This window comes from Bos grunniens, chromosome 19 (genome assembly GCF_055505025.1).
Source record: "Bos grunniens cultivar Pamir isolate PY7600 chromosome 19, Bosgru_T2T1.0, whole genome shotgun sequence".
Classification (NCBI taxonomy): domain Eukaryota; kingdom Metazoa; phylum Chordata; class Mammalia; order Artiodactyla; family Bovidae; genus Bos; species Bos grunniens.
The window spans coordinates 38,140,270-38,158,746 of NC_141183.1; the positions used below are offsets into that span (position 1 = coordinate 38,140,270).

General features: G+C 47.3%; 3 protein-coding genes across 15 annotated transcripts in view; 1 reads left to right on the plus strand and 2 right to left on the minus strand.

Moving 5' to 3' along the window:
* KIAA0753 (KIAA0753 ortholog) overlaps positions 1-14,869 on the minus strand; it is a 59,324-nt gene extending 44,455 nt beyond the window's left edge. For 10 of the 13 annotated variants that reach the window (XR_015148032.1, XR_015148031.1, XR_015148035.1 and 7 more), the window contains exons 1-4: positions 14,734-14,869; positions 9,177-9,339; positions 2,491-3,115; positions 596-702 (exon numbers count right to left, since the gene is read on the minus strand). Coding sequence is in view for 5 of the 13 variants with exons in the window: in XM_086359517.1 (XP_086215643.1) it covers positions 596-702; positions 2,491-3,115; positions 9,177-9,269 (825 nt within the window). In the remaining 8 variants the exon portion in view is untranslated. Of the gene's footprint in view, positions 1-595; positions 703-2,490; positions 3,116-9,176; positions 9,340-10,229; positions 10,366-14,733 lie in introns of those variants that run through there. The other 3 variants (XM_086359514.1, XM_086359513.1, XM_086359518.1) reach the window with 3 other exon arrangements.
* LOC147352243 (uncharacterized) lies at positions 10,939-14,559 on the minus strand. Its single transcript, XM_086359511.1, has one exon. The coding sequence runs from the start codon at positions 14,425-14,427 to the stop codon at positions 11,068-11,070; it is 3,360 nt and encodes a 1,119-aa protein (XP_086215637.1). The 5' UTR covers positions 14,428-14,559; the 3' UTR covers positions 10,939-11,067.
* A 266-nt stretch (positions 14,870-15,135) lies between the features above and the next one.
* On the plus strand, positions 15,136-17,299 carry TXNDC17 (thioredoxin domain containing 17). The gene is made up of 4 exons (XM_086359528.1): positions 15,136-15,333; positions 15,896-15,977; positions 16,403-16,478; positions 17,112-17,299. Exons 1-4 carry the CDS (start codon positions 15,189-15,191, stop codon positions 17,178-17,180), a joined length of 372 nt encoding a protein of 123 aa, XP_086215654.1. The 5' UTR covers positions 15,136-15,188; the 3' UTR covers positions 17,181-17,299.
* The last annotated feature ends 1,178 nt before the right edge of the window (positions 17,300-18,477 follow it).

Genomic DNA, 18,477 nt, shown 5'->3' on the forward strand with positions numbered 1-18,477 from the left:
CTGCATTGCAGGCAGATTCTATACTGACTAAGCTATGAGGGAAGCCCTTCTCCAGGGGATCTTCCCAACCCAGGGATCGAACCCAGGTCTCCCACACTGCAAGTAGATTCTTAACCAGCTGAGCCACCAGGGAAGCCCATCTAATGTGTACTAAGCTTCTAATATACAATAAACATGCAATGGATGGGAAACTAACAAAGTCCCTTTCCTCTAAGACTACAAGGTGCGTTACTGGGGACCAAGGATTTCAGGGTAACCGATACACTTAAACTTGTCTACAAAAATATGTGCTGTATAAGCATTTCTTCCTGGGGAAAGGACACACAGCTTTCAGTAGATCCTCAAGCATCTGTGACCCCCCAAAAGCAGGAAAAAATGAACAAAACAGTATTTAAAGAGTTTGGCTGTATACACACAGACACATAAAGACGGAGGGCAGAAAGAGGAAGAATTGCTTGTCCACACATTCAGGAAACTTAGACGCACAAACATATCAGAATCCATGTAGGATACGCTGATGCTGATACTTCTGGCACGAAAGGAAAGCACGATTCCCTGGGAAGCCCACCCCACCCTCGTCCCTGCGCCTCTGCACCTGTTGCTGGAGGACATAGAGCGTGCGGGCAGAGCGGACTGCCTGCTCCTGTCTCCTGACCCGGATCCTCCGCTCCTCATCAGGATCCAAAGCTTCTTCCACGCGATCTGAAAATATTTTCCCCCCGAATATATAAAAGCTGATTAAAAACTTCAATGGCTCAAAGAAATGATGAGGTTAAAGATCTTTAGTTTTACTAAGAAAAAAAAATGAGGCTTGTCATAACAAAAAATTTGTTTTCATCAGCCAAGAAACTAGCAACGGGCAAGGGGGCCTGTGTACTTGACTCCGAGATGGAAGAGACAGGAAGGTGTTAATCAAATCCAAATGCCCCGGACAGCCTAGCCCACTGTTGTGCAGTTATTATTTTTAAGCTATTTATACTGAACCCAAATCTATGCTTTCCATTTAAAAAAAAATAGTTTATTGACCTATTTTTATATATAGCAAAATTTCTTTTATACTTTCTGATCCTGAACCCAGAAGAGGAAACCTTTCTCTAACATATTAAGATAGCAAGGGCTAAAATTATTTGCCAAAGCCTTTGTCTATTTCTCAGAAAGCAGACCCTTGTACACAATGCTGCTCCGTATTTTCAAATGATTAGTTCAAAGAAATTATTTCTGGAAGACTACCTGAGCAGCTGTGCTCTAAGGCCCCCTATACAAGCCCCCCTCAGTAGGGTGGCATGCCTCGTGGCTTTGCTTCCCCCACCTCACCCCAGGAGCATGGTTTCTACCACACTGTTCCATGGGGTCATGCTACAGACCACCACTGAGCAAAGCTAGGAGAAATAAGCCAAAACATTTCTGTTACTGTGATGTAGGAATGTTTTTGGCTTGTTTATATTACACAACATATTCTTTATGAAGACCCACCAGAGAAATCTTCCAACCTCTATACCTGGCATAATTTTCTCCTTGTGCAATTTTTTTTTCTTTCTCTAATTGATCACATTTTCTTCTTTAGCAGACTCTGTGGAAGCTTAGAAACAAATCTTTTGCCCATTCCTAATAAGTCTTATTTTGTACTTTGCTTGTTTTTTTCCCATGCCAAAATACCCTCATTTACATATTTTTGTTCTATTCTGTTCAATCTGTTTCTGTACCGTACCTTAAATTCATTATGTAACGTGCATATGCATACATTACTTGACTTTAAAATGCAAAAGATCATCATAGACTCTACTATCCTGGCACAGTAGCTCCTTTTGATGCCAACTCCCTGTGCCTTGCAGTCTGAAAGCCAGGCTTGACTCCCCTACTTCTCAGCTATGGCAACCCCAAATTTTCCATGTGCAACCAATCCTCTACTCTCCAGGAAAATGCAACAGTGTAGAGAAAGCTGAAAGATTGTAGAAAACAGTATGAGAGGGTTATATACCTTCCTTTCTACTCTGCGGTCAGATATCTCATACATACTCTGTAGCTCCCTATCACTACGGCATACTCATCTAAACATTGCCCAACTTAGAACTGTTTTTATCTAGAATATACATGTTTATATAATGTTCTTTTCTGAACAAATTAAAAATAACTTTTCCAGAAGGACTTCTGGATACAGAAGCAAAACATTATAGGATGATTTGCACTCAGGCGCCAGAAGACAGCAGGTACTGTGATTACTAGGTGGGACCCTCAGTCACTCAACTCACCTAGCACAGCCTAAGGAAAAGCGGCTGTTCCAGGTGCCTCTGCTGGAGAGATGCTAGGGCAAACTCTTCAGAAAAAAAGACACTGGTCAAACTCAAAATTCACCTGTCTTGCCATGAATGCTCATTCTAGTGACAGATGGACAGAAAGGGAACTGATGAGGGGCAGGGGTCCTGAAGAACGTATTTGGCCTCTACCCTCTTGGAGCGTTTTTTTCAAAGTCAAGAGTCCAATTTGTCTCACCTCTTTTAGCTACTTCTTCAATTTTACGGATACAACTGCTCAATTCTTTCTGGAGTCGCTGAACTTCCAGCAGGCATTTGTGTTCACATAGGCTTTTGTGGTCATCTATCCTGGAATGTGGCTGAAGGCCTGGATCACGTGTGGGTGGAGAATTTGGCACAGGAAGACCCGACTGTCCTGGATGAGATGTGTACAGGTATACCTTGGCGCCTGAGCTGGAAATCTCTACTTTGGACGGCTGGTGGCTGCCATGACAGGCTTCCCGACGCCTTGATTCTTCTCTTTCCACCCCAAGGTCAGACGTTTTATGCTGAGAGTGTCCACAGTTCCGAAAGACGTGGGGTGGACTTCTGAGGTGATGCTCTTTTCTATGTTCTTCTAACTGTCTTCGTTTTACATCTCTTTTGGCCAGATGAACCGCATAGCTAAGTCTCTCTTCTGATACAACAGAAAATGAAACGGAGCTGCCCAGGCCGGGACCATCTCTGAAATCCAAATCTCTACAGTGGTAAGACTCATTGTATGAGTGCTTCAGTTTCTCGATTTTAATTCCATGTGGGCAAGAGTATTGGGTTGCCAAGTTGCTTGAATGTGTAGGAACATTCCTATTAAACTGCAGCTGGTTCTTTAAAAAAATAAATAAAAGCAAGCACATGTTAGAAAAATACCATATTGCATAGCTGACATATGTCTACAATCAAGTTTCTAACATTTCACCCACACTATTATTAGTGCTTATGGGGTATTTATTTTCCTGTTGCAAAGAATTGGCCACTCTCACACCCTTGAATTGATCACATACCCCTGGTTTTATCCTACAGTCATCTGCTGCTGCTGCTGCTGCTAAGTCGCTTCAGTCGTGTCCAACTCTGTGCAACCCCATGGACTATAGCCCACCAGGCTCCTCTGTCCACAGGATTCTCCAGGCAAGAATACCAGAATAGGTTGCCATTTCCTACTCCAGCACATCTTCCCTACCCAGGGATCAAACCTGTACTTCCTGCACCTACACCACCCTTCAAAAGAGGACAAAGTTCATGAGAAAGTACAAATGCACCTGATCATCTGTGCAAAAAGAAACACAGGGAAGAAAAATCAAAGATCCCAACACCAGGGATCGAACCCGTATCTCTTCTGTCTCCTGCATTGGCAGGCGGGTTCTTTACCACTGGTGCCACCTGGGAAGCTCTTAGAAATCACTGAGTCCCCTGTATTATCCTTCTGGTTACTAGCAGCATACTATGACCCTCCCCACAAAGTCAACCCAGAAAGCGTCAAGCAAAACCAGTAAGTTCTTCAACTGCCCAGTGGTGGACTTCTGCCCTGTGTCAAAATGTCAGGTTCCAGTAAGTGACCAACACAGTTCATCACAAGTGTTCCTGAAAACTGTTCCACAGACGTACCACCCAGAATCTAAGCCAGTGACAATACTTCTTCAGGTTTTCCTGAGACTTTTTATCTGGTGGTTAGACCACATCTTTTATCCTGCGCCTAAATGCATCTTGCTCTAAATAGTCCACTTACACCTTTCCATGCAGGTTTAAGTTTTTGTAGGTTATTATCATGATAGATGGGGCTTCCCTGGAGGCTCAGAGGTAAAGAATCCACCTGCCACTGCAGGAGATGCAGGTTCAGTCCTTGGGTCAGGAAGATCCCCTGGAGAAGGAAAAGGCAACCTACTCCACTATTCTTGCCTGGGAAATCCATGCAGAGGAGCTTGGCAGGCTATAGTCCATGCGGTCGCAAAAGAGTCAGACACAGCTTAGCAACTGAACATCATCCTCATCATAGACACAGGTTTTGTTTTTCACTTAATAAACATAGGCGTGCTTCCATCTTCCCACAAATTTTATTATTTTTCATAGTTGCATTTTCCAAAATCCAATGAATGGCCTTTTCATGCTTATCCTAACTATAATCTTATTATTAAAGACTGAGATTATTCCAGGTTTTCCAATAATAGAAATATTAGTTCAATTAATATTCCCATGCATTTAGTTTTTTTCTCTTTGCAAATTATTTCCTGAGGATAAATTATCTGTTCTGGGATTACTATGTCAAAGGGAGCAAATTGTTCTGTGGCTTTGGACGTGTCCATGTCTGTGGCAGGTCATCAGCCTTGGAAGATTCTGCCAGCAAGCTTGGCAAGGCCTGTACGAAGATGTCTTGTTCGTGGAGACAGCCTCCCCAACTCTCACAGTGCACATAATAATGTGTGTTTATATAATCATGTACATGAAGAGTCAGTTTAAAATAAACCCAGTGCGAGAAAACTGAAGGAAAGAATTTTAGGGAAAAGAAGTAGAGATTATGAGAGAGAAAAAAAAAAGTTACCATCTGGAAAGTGCAAAGAATGAGGAACAGTACTTGGAACTTGTGGCCTTATTAGAGAAATCCTTCCCCCCAGAGTAAAAAATGACCTAAAATACCTAGGAGATTTGATATACGTACTAAAGTAAATAAACAAAGAGTGAATTCCTATTTAACCTGGGTGTAGAGAAAGGCTTTCCAACTATAACTCAAAATCCACATGCAATAAGAGTGATAAATTTTATTACTTCAAGTAAAAATTTTAAAAACAACTTGTTTTTTATGGTTAAAAAAGAACACCATCTGGAAAGAACTGGAAAAATATCTGCAAATACAAAGGGCTCCCATATATAAAGAAATCTTAAAAACTGAGGTGAAAAAAAGATCAAAACTCAGTAGAAAATGGTAAAAACACATGAACAATTAATAACAACAAAAATAGATAGAAATATGACCCTTAAATGCATGAAATGTTGGTCAGGCTCATAAAAATACTAAGTGAAAATACACTGAGACAGAACAGAGCACCAAACTCAAGAGACACAACACCACAAGAGCTGGCAGGGCTGTGGGAAGACAGGCCTGCTCAGGGGGTCCTGGTGGGAGCACAGGTCCCGGGGACAGGGCTCTGGCAACAATGAACAAAACCATATATGCATTTGCCTTCTGACCTAGCAGTCTCACTTTCAGAAATATATTCTGAAGATATACCCACAACAATACATGCGCACAGGGTATACATGTGTTGTTTGCAACTGCAAAGCACTGAAGTTGATCTAAATGCCCATGTAAAAGCATGTCTCAGTCTATGGTACACCCACGCAGAGAAGTACCATGAAGATGTAAAGAAGAATGAGAAAGATGTACAAGAACCCATGTGTAGGGATTTCTCAGGTATGCTGCTGCTGCTGCTGCTGCTAAGTCGCTTCAGTCATGTCCGACTCTGTGCGACCCCATAGAGGCAGCCCACCAGGCTCCCCCATCCCTGGGATTCTCCAGGCAAGAACACTGGAGTGGGTTGCCATTTCCTCAGGTATGCTGGTCAGTGCAAAAAAGAGTATCTGTAATATGTGCGTGCATGCATGCTCAGTCGTGTCCAACTGTTTGCAAAGCCAGCGCACCAGGCTCCTCTGTCCATGGGATTCTCCAGGTAAGAACTCTGGAGTGGGTTGCAGTTTCCTTCTCCAGGGGATCTTCCTGACCCAGGGATTGAACTCACGCCTCCTGTGCCTCTTGCATTGGCAGGCTATTCCACCCTTCAAAAGAGGGGAGAGATAGTTCATGAGAAAGTACACATGCAGCTGATCATTTGTGCAAAAACAAACACAGGGAAGAAAAATCAAATAAGATAAAGTATCTACAGGGTATGGGGAGGAATCGGGTGGAAAGGACAGAGGGAATGGTTGGGGGTGGGGGTGGTAATATTTCACTATTCTTTTTTGCATAGATCTGTTTGGAATCACGTTAATGTTTCACATACACTGGAGAGAAAGGAAGGAAGAGAGAGGGGAGAAAGGGAAAGAGATAATAAACAAAATTCAGAAGGATGAAGGAAAACACTACAAATTAATACTAACAGAAACCAATGAAGCAAATTGAAGTTCAAAAGACTAACACAACCAGACTAAAAAGTGAGGGCTAAAAAAAAAAAAATCAACCCAATCAACTTCTGAACATAACATGTGGACTATCTGCCCTCAGGCTAAAGACAAGTCCTCTGAACAAACACTGAGCTCTAACCTATAGTGTTCTTTTTCTTTGCAGAGGCGTGGGTCGCATTTTCAAACAGTTTTGTACATTCTAGGATTAAGCAAATGAGTACACACACTGTGGGTAACTGGAAACTGGTTTTACTTGAATATGGGAGTTACAGATGTGAAGTGTTGGACTGGATTGGAGACACCTATGTGCATTCAGAGGGTTTTAATATAGACGATAGGCAGGCAGACAGGCAGACAGACACAGAGAAAGGAGGGAAAGAAGGGAATAAGAGAGAGGAGAGGAGAAGGAAGGAGGAGGGATGCAGATGTAAGTGCAGAGCTGCATATGAATTGTGTTCAGGCACACGAGTGTACATAGCTATTCCCCATCTCAGTCCTAGGGGACAGCATAGGACAAAACACTGACATCCAAGAACTAACAAGCATATCCAGTACCTAGACACTGACTTCTAAAATCCATTCACCACCAAAGGGATGAAGGCTCCTTTCAAGAATGGCTGGGAAGGGGCAAAATACTCTGAGCATGGCATATCTTTTTATACCAAAAAGTGGTCAAAGATTGATGGCAACGTGAAAAGGACACTGGAATCAACTTGAAGTGACTCTCATTTCACTGACCAAATAAGAGACCGTTTGAATATCATATTTAATTAAGTAAAATGCTAAAAGTATCCTCTGATATAAGTAAATCACCACTTGTCAACTGTCATAATAAAAACCTGGTTCAGGCCAAAGTCATCAATGAGTGCTAAAAGCAAATGAAGTCTCGGAAGTAAAAGGATATTAACATGGTCTCAAAGACAGAAACTTCCAATTACAAAAGGTAAGAGAATAACTTTACAATGGAAAACTTGGCAGACACCACCTTAATTAAACAATAAAAGTGAACATGGTCAGTAACGGGAATGAATCGACCTATGTACCTCCTGAGGTGATGCACTGAGAAGAACTCAGCATCACTTCAGAGGTCTTCCCACCGCGGGGGCACAACCTGAATGTAACTGTGAGAAAATTTCAGACAAACCCCAATTGAGGGGAAATCCTCAAGTAACAGGTCTGCACTTTTCAAAAATGTCAATGTCATGAAATACAGACTCAGAAATCATTCAGATTAAAGGAAACTAAAGAAACGTAACAAAAGTCATGATTTTGGATTTTCTTTCACCATTAAGGACATTATTGAAACAACTAAAAAAATCTCACTGAGGTCTGTAGACGACACGATAGCATCATTTTAATGCTAACTTCCTGATTTTGGTCACTATACCATGATTATACAAGCACAAGTACTTAGAGGCAAAAGGGTATCATGTCCTTAACTTAATCAGTTTAGAAAACAATTCCGTGTGTGTGTGTGTGTGTGTGTGTGTGTGTGTGTGTGTGTGTGTGAAGCGAGACAGAAAGAAAAGAAAAAGGAAGAAGAGAGGGAGCAAGGGAGAGCGGACATGTAATAAAAAGTTAACATCTGGGAAATCCGGGAGAAGAGTATCCAGGAACACTGTGTGCCATTCTTCCAACTTTTCTGTCAGTCTGAAATTAAGTCAAAATTTTATCTGACATATTACTACACACCCACCAAAACAGTTACCATTAAAAAACACCACCAAATGCTGGCCAAGATGTGGAACAGCTGGAGCTCTCATTCATTACTGGTAGGAACATAAAATGATACAGACTGCTTTGGGAAAGTCTGTTGGTTTGTTAAAAAACTAAATATACACCTACTCCATAAGCCAGTAATTTTACTCCCAGGTATTTACCCAAGAGAAATGAAAACATGTTTGCAAAAAGATTTGTTTAAGAATGTAGCAGCTTCACTCACAATGGCTTAAACTACAAATAGCCCAGGTGTCCATCAATTAGGGAATGAATAAACAGTGGTATGGAACAGGACTCAGTATTAAAAAAGTAACTACTGATACACCTAACAAGGTGGATCAATCTCAGAAACATTATACCCAGTGAAAGAAGCCTCACACCAAAGAGTACGTAGTATATGATTCTGTGTACATGAAGTTCTAGAACACAGAAACTAATCCCGGTGAAAAAAAATCAGAATAGCGGTTGCCTGTTAAGGATGGGCAGCACGACTGACTAGGAAGGGGCACAAGAGAACATTCTGGGGTAATGGAAATGATCAGTATCTGAGATATGACTTAAACATGTGTGTACACACTGATCAAAACTTAGCAAATATGACAAAATGTATACATTTCAATGTAGTTGCTTAAGATGTAAAATATACATCAAAATAAAAGAAAACAGTATACAAAGAAAGAATTCTAGTGTATGATATGCATGCACAAGTACTTAGGGTACTCACATCTGCAATTTACTTTGATATGCATCCTAAAGTAAGATGGACTGATGAACGGATTCTAGAGGCATGGACTGAAGGACAGATATATTCACTGTAAAATGCAGCTTGCTGTATGTGTGAGGATTTTCATTAATACAAAAAGACATTTAGAGGACAAGTGGGTGAGGCTGAAAGAAGACATTATTAGAGAATATGAGGGAGTTACTTTTTTCCATTTTCTTAGGTGTGATAATGCTTAAATCTAAACGGTGATTTAAAACGTGTTCACTGTCCTTTTCTCTTTGTCTGAAAAGCTTCGTAACAAAAATCGGAAGAGAAAAACAAAACAAAACTACCTGGGTGTGAAGTTTCCTGGGGTCACTCCTCCCATCGAGTTGGACACCAGATGCTAGATGAATGCAGGTTGAGGCTGGTCGGCCTGGTCCCATGGTGTCAGACAGTGTAGACGGATAGTGAAAGCTCAGTCATTGGCCAACAGTTTTCTCCTAAAATCACTGCCTGACATAAAAGAAAGCACTTTTAGACCAATCTTTTCCAACAAAGTGAGAGAATAAGTAAAACATAATGCTCTGCTCGTGTACGAGTCTTCTAGTAGTCCATAGCAACCTCACTCTAGAGCGAATGCTTCTGCTGACGGTTTCTTTCATATACTAAAGCAACTACACTGTTCAAAGTCTACCTTCCATGAGAATAGGGGAGACACTAGCCTAATGACATGGGCTTTCCTCGTGGCTCAGTGGTAAAGCATCTGCCTGCCAATGCAGAAGACGCAGGAATTGTATTTCAATTCCTGAGTCAAGAAGATCCGATGGAGAAGGAAATGGCAACCTACTCTGGTATTCTTGCCTGGGAAATCCCACGAACAGAGGGACCTGGCAGGCTACAATCCATACGGTCACAAAGAGTCCCAGACATGACTGAGCAACTAAACAACTAGCCTGATGACTACTTCTTGAGTCCTCTTCATTCCAAAGTTCACAGCTCAAGGGTCGCCAATAAGATGTTATTCCAAAAACAGCTCTTCTACGGTAAACATGCACTTTCCAGCAGGAGTTTTATGGATATACAGCCTATGTTAATAAATTCTAATTACCAATCAAAAGGCAGTACACTTCACTCTTCTAGGTAGCTCAAAAGGATCTAACTCTGAATGACTCTAAATAAACCAGTGGCATAAGAATACCTAGACGGATGCCAGAAATGGCCAGGAACTAGCGGAAAGACCTCTGTACCTCTTCAAGTTCACCCTAACTCTCCCCCACCCTACAGCTGTCCAAAGATAGGAAAGTGTTTTGTAAACCACACAGGAGGGCCTCTCCCTGTTCTGAATGCCTCCTTATAGACACCACGCCCCCTGTACTCACCCACTTGCTTGCGTTGTTATTTACCTATTTCACAGGTATCTGTCTCAGCTTCCCAGCTAGACAAGGTTCCTTGAGGGGAAGGACCTTGTCGTGTGCTTCTCTGAGATTTCCCCCAACACAGTGTTTTGAGCATGGTAGACAATTCAACTCAACATTTGTCGAATTAAGCAGATTTTCCATAAGTTGACCGGCATTAAAGGTATGAGGAGAGCTTGTCCTCTTAAAGAATTCAATAGGAACTCAACTGGAAAACTCAGGATTTCCCAAACTTTTGAATAAAGCCAAGGATTGTAGACTGGATTTGCTTAAAGACTGATACACGGGTAGGAATATAAAGATTCCTTGTTTCTAAGGCTGTAGAGATACAATCAAAAGCGAAGACGGGAAGAGGAACGCGAGTGAGGCCATCGCAATTGGCCTGATGTCAACAGAGTTCAGGGGCTGGAGCCGCAGGAGGAAGGAGCCTGCAGAGTCGGGCTCTCGCAGCTGGGACCTGGCTGGATGCCGAAGGCCTATGGGTCCATTCTCCAACAGGAAAAAACTAGGTGATCCCACAGTTCCAGAATACCTCGAGTGATGCTACACACACACACAAACACATGCACACACAAAGTCCAGGGACACCGACCCCAAACCTTTCCCCCATACAAAGTTTCCATACAAAGGAGAGGACATCCCTCTCCTTGCAACCTGTCCCTTTCCCACTGCACCAGGGAACCTCCCGATTTGCCATCCCGTATGTGTTGAGGTGTCTCCACAAAGCCTCTCTCCTCCATCCCAAGACATCCCTACACCACAGGACAAACCTCTCCCCAACCTGTTCCCTCCCCAAGAGCCCCAGGATCCCCCAACGCCATCCTTACTAGTGGAACACCCCCCTCAATCTGTCCTCCCCTTCAAAACTGTCTCCCAAATTGTTCCCCCCCGCCCTGACAGCAGACTCTCCTCCAGCCTGTCTCCTCCCACCCTGCCGTGCGTGATCTCTGATGAGGCCGCTGCCTGTCTCCTCCCGTGAAACTGGGGGCACCTCCTCAGCTTCATTCTCCCCCACAGTCACACCTGTTCTGGACACTCCTGGCATGTTCTCATAGTCCAGTTCTTCCCCCGCTGACCTCAGGCACCTCCATAACCTGGTCCCATGCCCACAGGTGTAAGACACCCCCATTGGCTGGCTCCTCCCGGCCAGCCCCAGGACATTTCTACCTCCGATCTCCCCTGTGCGGGGAGCCCTGGGGCCCTCTGTGAACTGTCTCCTCACCCCTGTGAGGTCTGAGACAGCTGCCCTGGGTTCTTCTCCTGCAGGCCCAGTCACCCACACCACCGCAGGCCTGGGCCCTGCCATGGGAACTCCTACAGCTGCAAGCACCCCCAAAGACACAGGCACTCTCGCAGCCTCAGGGACGGCTCCGTCAGGTCTCCTCCATGGGTCTGCAACGCCTTCAGAGCCAGTCTCCCCGTCCACAAGTCCTACAGCCCTGGCAGCCACGGGCACCTCAGTCATGGGTCTCCTTCCCCATTCACCTGAGCTATCCCCAGAAATAACATCGCCCACCAGCGGTCCAGGGGCCCCGGCAGCTGTGGGCACCCCCACCGTCAGGGAAATGCTGGCAGCCGCCACCGGCACCTCAGCAGTCTGTCTGCTTCCTGATAAGCTCGAGAAACGCCCAGAGAGCATCTCCCCCGCCACAGGCCCTGGCATCCCCATGGCTGTGTGCAGCCCCATGGCCACACATGCTCCCCCAGACTGTCTCCCTCTCACCAAGCCTGAGATGCCCCCAGGCCCCATCTCTTCACTCATGGGCCCAGGCACTCTGGCAGTGGTGGGCATCCCCATTCTGGTGGGATCCACGGCATCCACAGGTCCCCACACTGTCTCTCTCTCCCTGCACAAGCCTGAGACGCCTCCAGAACCAGCCAACTCCTGCACAGGCCGAGGCGCCCTGAGAGCCACGGGCACGCCAGCATCTGCAAACACCCCTGCAGTCAGAGAAACTCCTGCTGTCTGTCTCCTCCCCGGCAAGTGCGAGAAATCTCCAGAGCCAGTCTCCACCCCCAGGGAACCACATACCCCAGGAGCCCGGGGCACCTCAGCAGCCACGGGCACCCTGGCACTCTGTCTCCTTCCCCACAAGCCAGCATCCTCCCCCGCCAACCACAGCTCCTGGGGAGCCATGGGTACCCCTGAAGCCGTGGGTCTCCTGGCAGGATGAACCCCTGCCCGCAGGTTCCAGTCCTCCCTGGAGCTGCCTTCCTGACCCACAGAGTCAGACACCCACACAGCGGCGGGCACCCTGGCAGCTTCACTCCCAGAACTTAGCTCACATGGAGCTAGGGCACACCTGTAGCTGGACACCCCAGCTGTCTCTGGCACCCTCACGAGCTCAGACAGCCCTACAGCCTGTCTCCTTAGGCAGAGACAGGAAGAGTCCCCACAGCCAGTCTCCTGACACACAGGCCCAGGACCCCCTACAGCGGCGGGCACTACAGCCTCCTGCTCCCCTAGAGCCTGCCTCCTTTCCAGGAGACCCAAGACGTTCCCACCATAGGTCTCCTCTCTGACCACGGCCGGCACTGCCTCAGCCAGAGGCACCCCCAGAGCCTGCTGTCTAGCCCACAGGCCGGGGACGCAGCAGCAGCTGGTCTGCACTCCTCTGGTCCCCGATAATCCCACCGCCTGGGACACCCCCAATGGCTGCTGTGTTCCCCACAGGCCCAGGACACACCCACACCCTGTCTCTGTCCCGGGAGCCCAAGGTATCCCTGTAGCCTGTCCTATACCCCAGTGGCCTGGAACACTGCCAGGACCTGCCTCCTGCTCCTCGGGACCACACATTGCCCAGCCTGCAGTCTGGGCAGCTTCCCAGGACCCTGAGTTGCCCCCAGAGCCTGTCTCTGCCCACCCGGCCTGTCCCCTTTCCCTGTAGCATGGGTCACCCCCACATCTCACTCCCTCTTCAATCGCACAAGGCACCTCTACAGGCTGTCTGGTGCCCCACAGGCCAGGAAGTGTCCCGGGGCCTGTCTCCCCCACAGCTCGTCTCCTCCGCCACACGGCTGGGGGATCCACAGAGGGGGTGTCCCCTTGGGCCGCTCTGTGCACAGCTGCGGTCTGCCCTCTCCCCCAAAAGCCTGTGGTATGCCCAGAGATCACCCCCTGTGCCAGAGCCCCAGGCACCTGTGCTGCTCGCTGTCTCCCCCAAGAATCTGGAGCCCCCCCACAACAGAGCTCTCCCGCCACAGCTCTGGGTACCTCCACGGCCTCAGGCCACCCCGTGGCCCCGGGCACCCCCACAGTCAGTCCTTTTACTGAAGAGCTGGGGGCAACCCCATAGCCAATCCCCTCCAAGGGCCCAGGGACCCCCACAGCTTGTCCCCTCCCAGGCAGGTGTGGGGCAATCCCGGAACTTGCCTCCAGAGTTCCAGGCATAGCCACAGATGGCATCCTCACAGCCTGGCCCTGCCCACAGCAGCCCATGGCCCTCTCACAGCCTGCCCCTGGGCCCGGAGGGATGGATAGTCCCCGGCCCCGGGGGGCTGCCCCCGCCTGTCCTTTCACCCAGGGTCCGGTGAGACCTTCACGGCTGGTCTCTACCCACGAAGCCCGGCCAGGAACCCCCCTTTCAATCGGTCCCTCTCCTGCGGGCACAGGATGGAGCTCGACTCTGCTTCGTTGCCCACCTCCTGACGCTGCCCTCAGAGCCTGCACCTTCAACCACAGTTCCAGAATGCTCCCATGCCCCAAGGATCCCGGACGACCTTTTCTCTCACAGCCCGGGGGACTCCTGTAAACCGTCTCCTCCTCCCCAGTGCCAGTCACCCATACAGAGCCGACAGGCCCCACCACCTGCGGTTCCCCCACAGCCCCGTTTACCCACACGGTCCCACGGTCTCGTGCAGCCTCCTTCGAGACTACAGCGCCAGGTGTTCCCGCAGCCTCGTTTTCCCCCGAGGCCTGGGCTTTTCCCGCTGCTTGTCTTCTCCCCCATGGCCGCCGACGGTTCGGCAGCCTGTCCGCATTCACGCAGCGCGTCTCCCGCACGGAAGACCTCGCCCGGCGCCTAGTTCCACGCCCTCGGAACACCCCTGCACCCCATCTCTTCCCCCACGGCCGCCGGACTCCGCGTCCGGACCGGCTGGGTCCCACGCACAGGCCCGGTCTCTCCGCCGGGAGCTCACGCACGCTCGGCCCGGGCAAGGCCCCTTGGCCAGCCGCCCCACTCATCTATCCAGGATGACTCCCGCCTTCCCAACGCAGCCCCGGGGCACTTTCTGTCTCAGAACGAGCTCCGAGGGCGGCTCCACACACGTTCTCACACACTCAGCTCTAGCCCTCGAAGCCTTCTTCCCTCCCAGCCCCCTACTCCCGCCCAGTCCCGGACGCCCGCCCCCAACTAACGCCTCGGCAGAAGAAAAGGTAACTAGTGCCGACAAGCGGCAGGATCCGCCCCGGGTCAAAGTCTCCTCTCCCTCAGATCGCTGACTCCTAACGCAGGTTCCCAGAATCCCCCCAGCTCTAGCTGGAGCCCACCTGGCCTGGGGAGCGGCGCGGCTACCAGGAAGCCGGCAGGGGGTGGGTCGCGCCTAGGCCCCGCTTCCGGCCGCTGGCCCAGTCGCCATGGCAACAGACGCAGCGCAACTTGGGAGCCATTAAAGCTCCGGAGCCACCAAGGGGCTCAGGGACCGCGCCGCGGCAAGTTTTGCATCCACTGCATATGGGGCTGGAACCGGGACCAGACTGGGGCAGACGCCGGGGTTGCGGGGTACCACCGGGGCAGAAAGACCTGACAAACCAGAGCAGACAGATTGTGCGGAGGCGTTTTGGCCCTCAGAGGCTCCCATAGCACCGCAGAGCCGGGCGCGCTCCCCCAGGCCCCACCCCAACCCCCGCCCATTCAGAAACTGCTTCGCCCCACCCCGCACAGAGCCCCGCCCCGCAGTGGCGGAACCCGAGACATCCCTTGTGTTCCGAGGCACGCTTTCCCGATGGCCAGCTACGAAGAGGTGAGCGTGTCCGGCTACGAGGAGTTCATGCAGGTGGTGGAGCAGCACAGTGACAAGACCATTTTCGCCTACTTTTCTGGTTCTAAGGACGCCGAAGGGAAAAGCTGGTGCCCCGACTGCGTGCAGGGTGAGGCCAGGATTCGGGAGGCAGCTAGCTGCCCAGAGGAAGTGGCTGGAAGGCCGAGGTTATAGCCAGATAGCCGGGTGGAGAGGAAGTGGAGGGAGTCTTGCTCCTGGACTCCCGCAGGGCGATTTGAGCTTTCCTCTTACCTTTTCCTGCCCTGTTCCGACTCTCAATATATTAAGACCTTCCTGCCCCACCAAAAGTGCTCTTCTAATCATTCGATCCAGGTAATCTTGGAATCTAGTCTTTTAGAACTTTTCACTTCCCTGGTATAACTAGTGTCTTGCAAGACACGTGAGATGGTCTCTTCTCCGTAATTCAGCAAAGATTTATGTCTTTGATTGTGCTGGGCGCTGTGGCCTGGGGACAAATCAGGACTGAGAGTCGGACCTTACCCTTAAAGGAGTTCTGATTTCTCAAATCCACCTAACTTGTGTTAACCTCAGTTAACTGCACGGTAGTCTAAGTACTTACCAAGACTGAAGGGGAGAGGGACGCCGATTGTCAGCGCCTGATTGTAGAGTTGGTGTGTAATTATTTTCATTTTTATCAACTTTTTAAAAAGCTGAACCAGTCGTACGAGAGGGGCTGAAGCATGTTGGTGAAGGATGTGTGTTCATCTACTGCCAAGTAGGAGAAAAACCTTAGTAAGTGGCAATGGGTACTCTATTTCTCAGACACGCACTAGACTTTTGCATACAGGCGAGAAGGGCCTTTGTGATTCAGCTTCTGAGTTCTAAGGTTCAGTCATGGATAAGTCAAGCAAGTAAAAGATATTAAATACAAATTAAATTTTTGAATGTTCAGCCATTTGTATTAGGTAAGGGCAATTCAATAATTTGGCCTGATGTTAGTTCAGAACTTAATTGCCTTTACATTTATTTTATATCTTAGTATATATTCACTTAAATGAAATTTTGCACAGGAGAATAGGTCATAGACCTCAAGGTTTTTTAAATGTTTACAACAAAAATGATTACTAAAGGCTAAAAGTGGGAATGTATCAAATATCCAGCTGACTTTAAGAAACCAAGTAAATCTTTTTCATGATCATTTTCTCTTTTTGAAATAGTTGGAAAGATCCAAATAATGACTTCAGGAAAAACCTGAAATTAACTGCAGTGCCTACACTACTTAAGTATGGAACAGTGAGTATCCTTCTTTAACTGTTTTGGAGATACAATTCACCCTATCAACACTCTTCACTTGTTCTGGATTCAAATTTGAAAAGATTTTGACATTTCATCCAACACATCATACTGCTCTCCGCAATGCATTCAAAACAGACAACGTGGCCGTTCATCCCTATGGCCAATCCCAATAACATATTAATAATGCAAATACTGGGGTTTTTTCGTGCCTTTTAAAAGCCACTCTTATTTTAAAATTCTGTAACCACTGCTGAAGAAGGCTGATTCACATATAATTCCTTAAAACAGTGGCATCAATAGTTGTTTTCAACTTAATTCATAATCCTGGAGGAAATGAAAGGGCACCTCCTCTAGTCATGGCCCTGGGATTCTCAATTAAGAGTTAAGGGGAAGGGGTGAAATTGGGCTTGCTCTCTCCTGTTTTAGTCCACGGAACCAAGTATTTTAATGATTCACCTTAAGGTAAATATCTTAACTATTTCATAAAACTTGTTACAACTAGTTGATAGTTTCTGTATGGCCTAATTTCTCTGTTCCAAGACTTGTGTCATTCAAAGCATAACAACTCATTCCCTTCCTAATAACATTTTTGTAACCGTGGGTTAAGATATGACTGTTCTTCTCTTACAGCCTCAAAAACTGGTAGAATCTGAGTGTCTTCAGGCCAACCTTGTGGAGATGTTGTTTTCTGAAGATTAAGATTTGCTGATGGCAAATTATGTCTATTTCCTGATTTGCTCTACTATAAAAGAAACTGTATGCCTACTTTGAATTCATGTTAACAAAAAGTAAATTAATAAAGGATGATGTAAAAGAAATCAGTATATATCTAAACAATAGAGCACTATTAAAATGCTCATGAACCCTCAAGTTTGCTTTAATATAAGGGTATTTTGGGGCTTCTCCATTGGCTTAGCGGTAAAGAATCTGCCTGCAATGCAGGGGATGTTATGGGTTCTATCCCTGGGATGGGAAGATCCACTGGAGGAGGAAATGGCAACCCACTCCAGTATTCCTGCCTGGAAAATTCCGTGGACAGAGGAGCCTGGCAAGCTACAGTCCATGGGGTCGCAAACAGCCGGACACAACTTAGTAACTAAACAACAACAAGGGTACTTTTAAGCTACCGTAGATAAAGTAAGTCTTTAGGAGTGGCAGTAGTAGCACAAAGGTATTAGTGGAGATGACAAATACCTAAAAGACCCTAATAGTCCAGTAGACAGCTTCCAATTTGAGTTAGGATCTTTTACCTTAAATTCCATGAATTTACAAAGAATCATCATTCCTAAAACACCTTTGGCTTTACAGTGTAGAACTTAACCTAACCACTGAAGGAAAGTCCAGCGCCATCTACTCCAGCCTCTGCCTAATGCTGGCAGTGTTGTTACAGCTCTCTGGATGTGCTTCGCTGGGATGAGGTGGGTGGCCAAGAGATCAGACTGTATAACCTAGTGGTGGGAAGGACTCCAGTCTGTGAGTCAGTCTCACTGATTATGACTAACTGTAACCCTAGGCAAGTTATTTAACCTGTCTAAACCTCAGTTTCCTCCTTTATGAACATGGATCATTCTGAGGATACAATGAGAATGCAGCTAAGCCTAGGGCCTGGGTTTGTGGTATCTGCCAAATAAATGTCAGCTTTCTCAAATGAGTACAAGTATCTGAGGCTCCTCACTTTTGTTCTAGTCCAAGGTCAAGAGTCCAATTAGTAGTTAACTACCAGTTTTCTCCCTGCCGTTACTAGGTCAGTGACATACCAATGATTCTTCCTTAAAGCTCTCTTGCAAAGCAACCCGTGACACAGGTATGTCTCCAGCCTGTAGAATTTAAGAACCTTAATGCAGTTCCTGGTGTCTGATGTCAAGAGGTCACTGACTATCACTCGGCAGAGGACGGGTCAGGTAGCTGATGTGAGGGACCGCAAGGCTTCAGGAGACAGACCTGTCCCAGGCCCCACTGTACATGAGGAGCAGGGTTTGGCTTGGTGGCCCTCCCC

Excerpts from the sequence above, each read along its gene's own strand:
- LOC147352243 (XM_086359511.1), bottom strand. The coding sequence starts at position 14,427 with ATGAGTGGGGCGGCTGGCCAAGGGGCCTTGCCCGGGCCGAGCGTGCGT.
- TXNDC17 (XM_086359528.1), top strand. The coding sequence starts at position 15,189 with ATGGCCAGCTACGAAGAGGTGAGCGTGTCCGGCTACGAGGAGTTCATG. Across the intron at positions 15,978-16,402 it reads CAAGTAGGAGAAAAACCTTA|TTGGAAAGATCCAAATAATG; the intron begins GTAAGTGGCAAT and ends TTTTTGAAATAG. Across the intron at positions 16,479-17,111 it reads CACTACTTAAGTATGGAACA|CCTCAAAAACTGGTAGAATC; the intron begins GTGAGTATCCTT and ends CTTCTCTTACAG.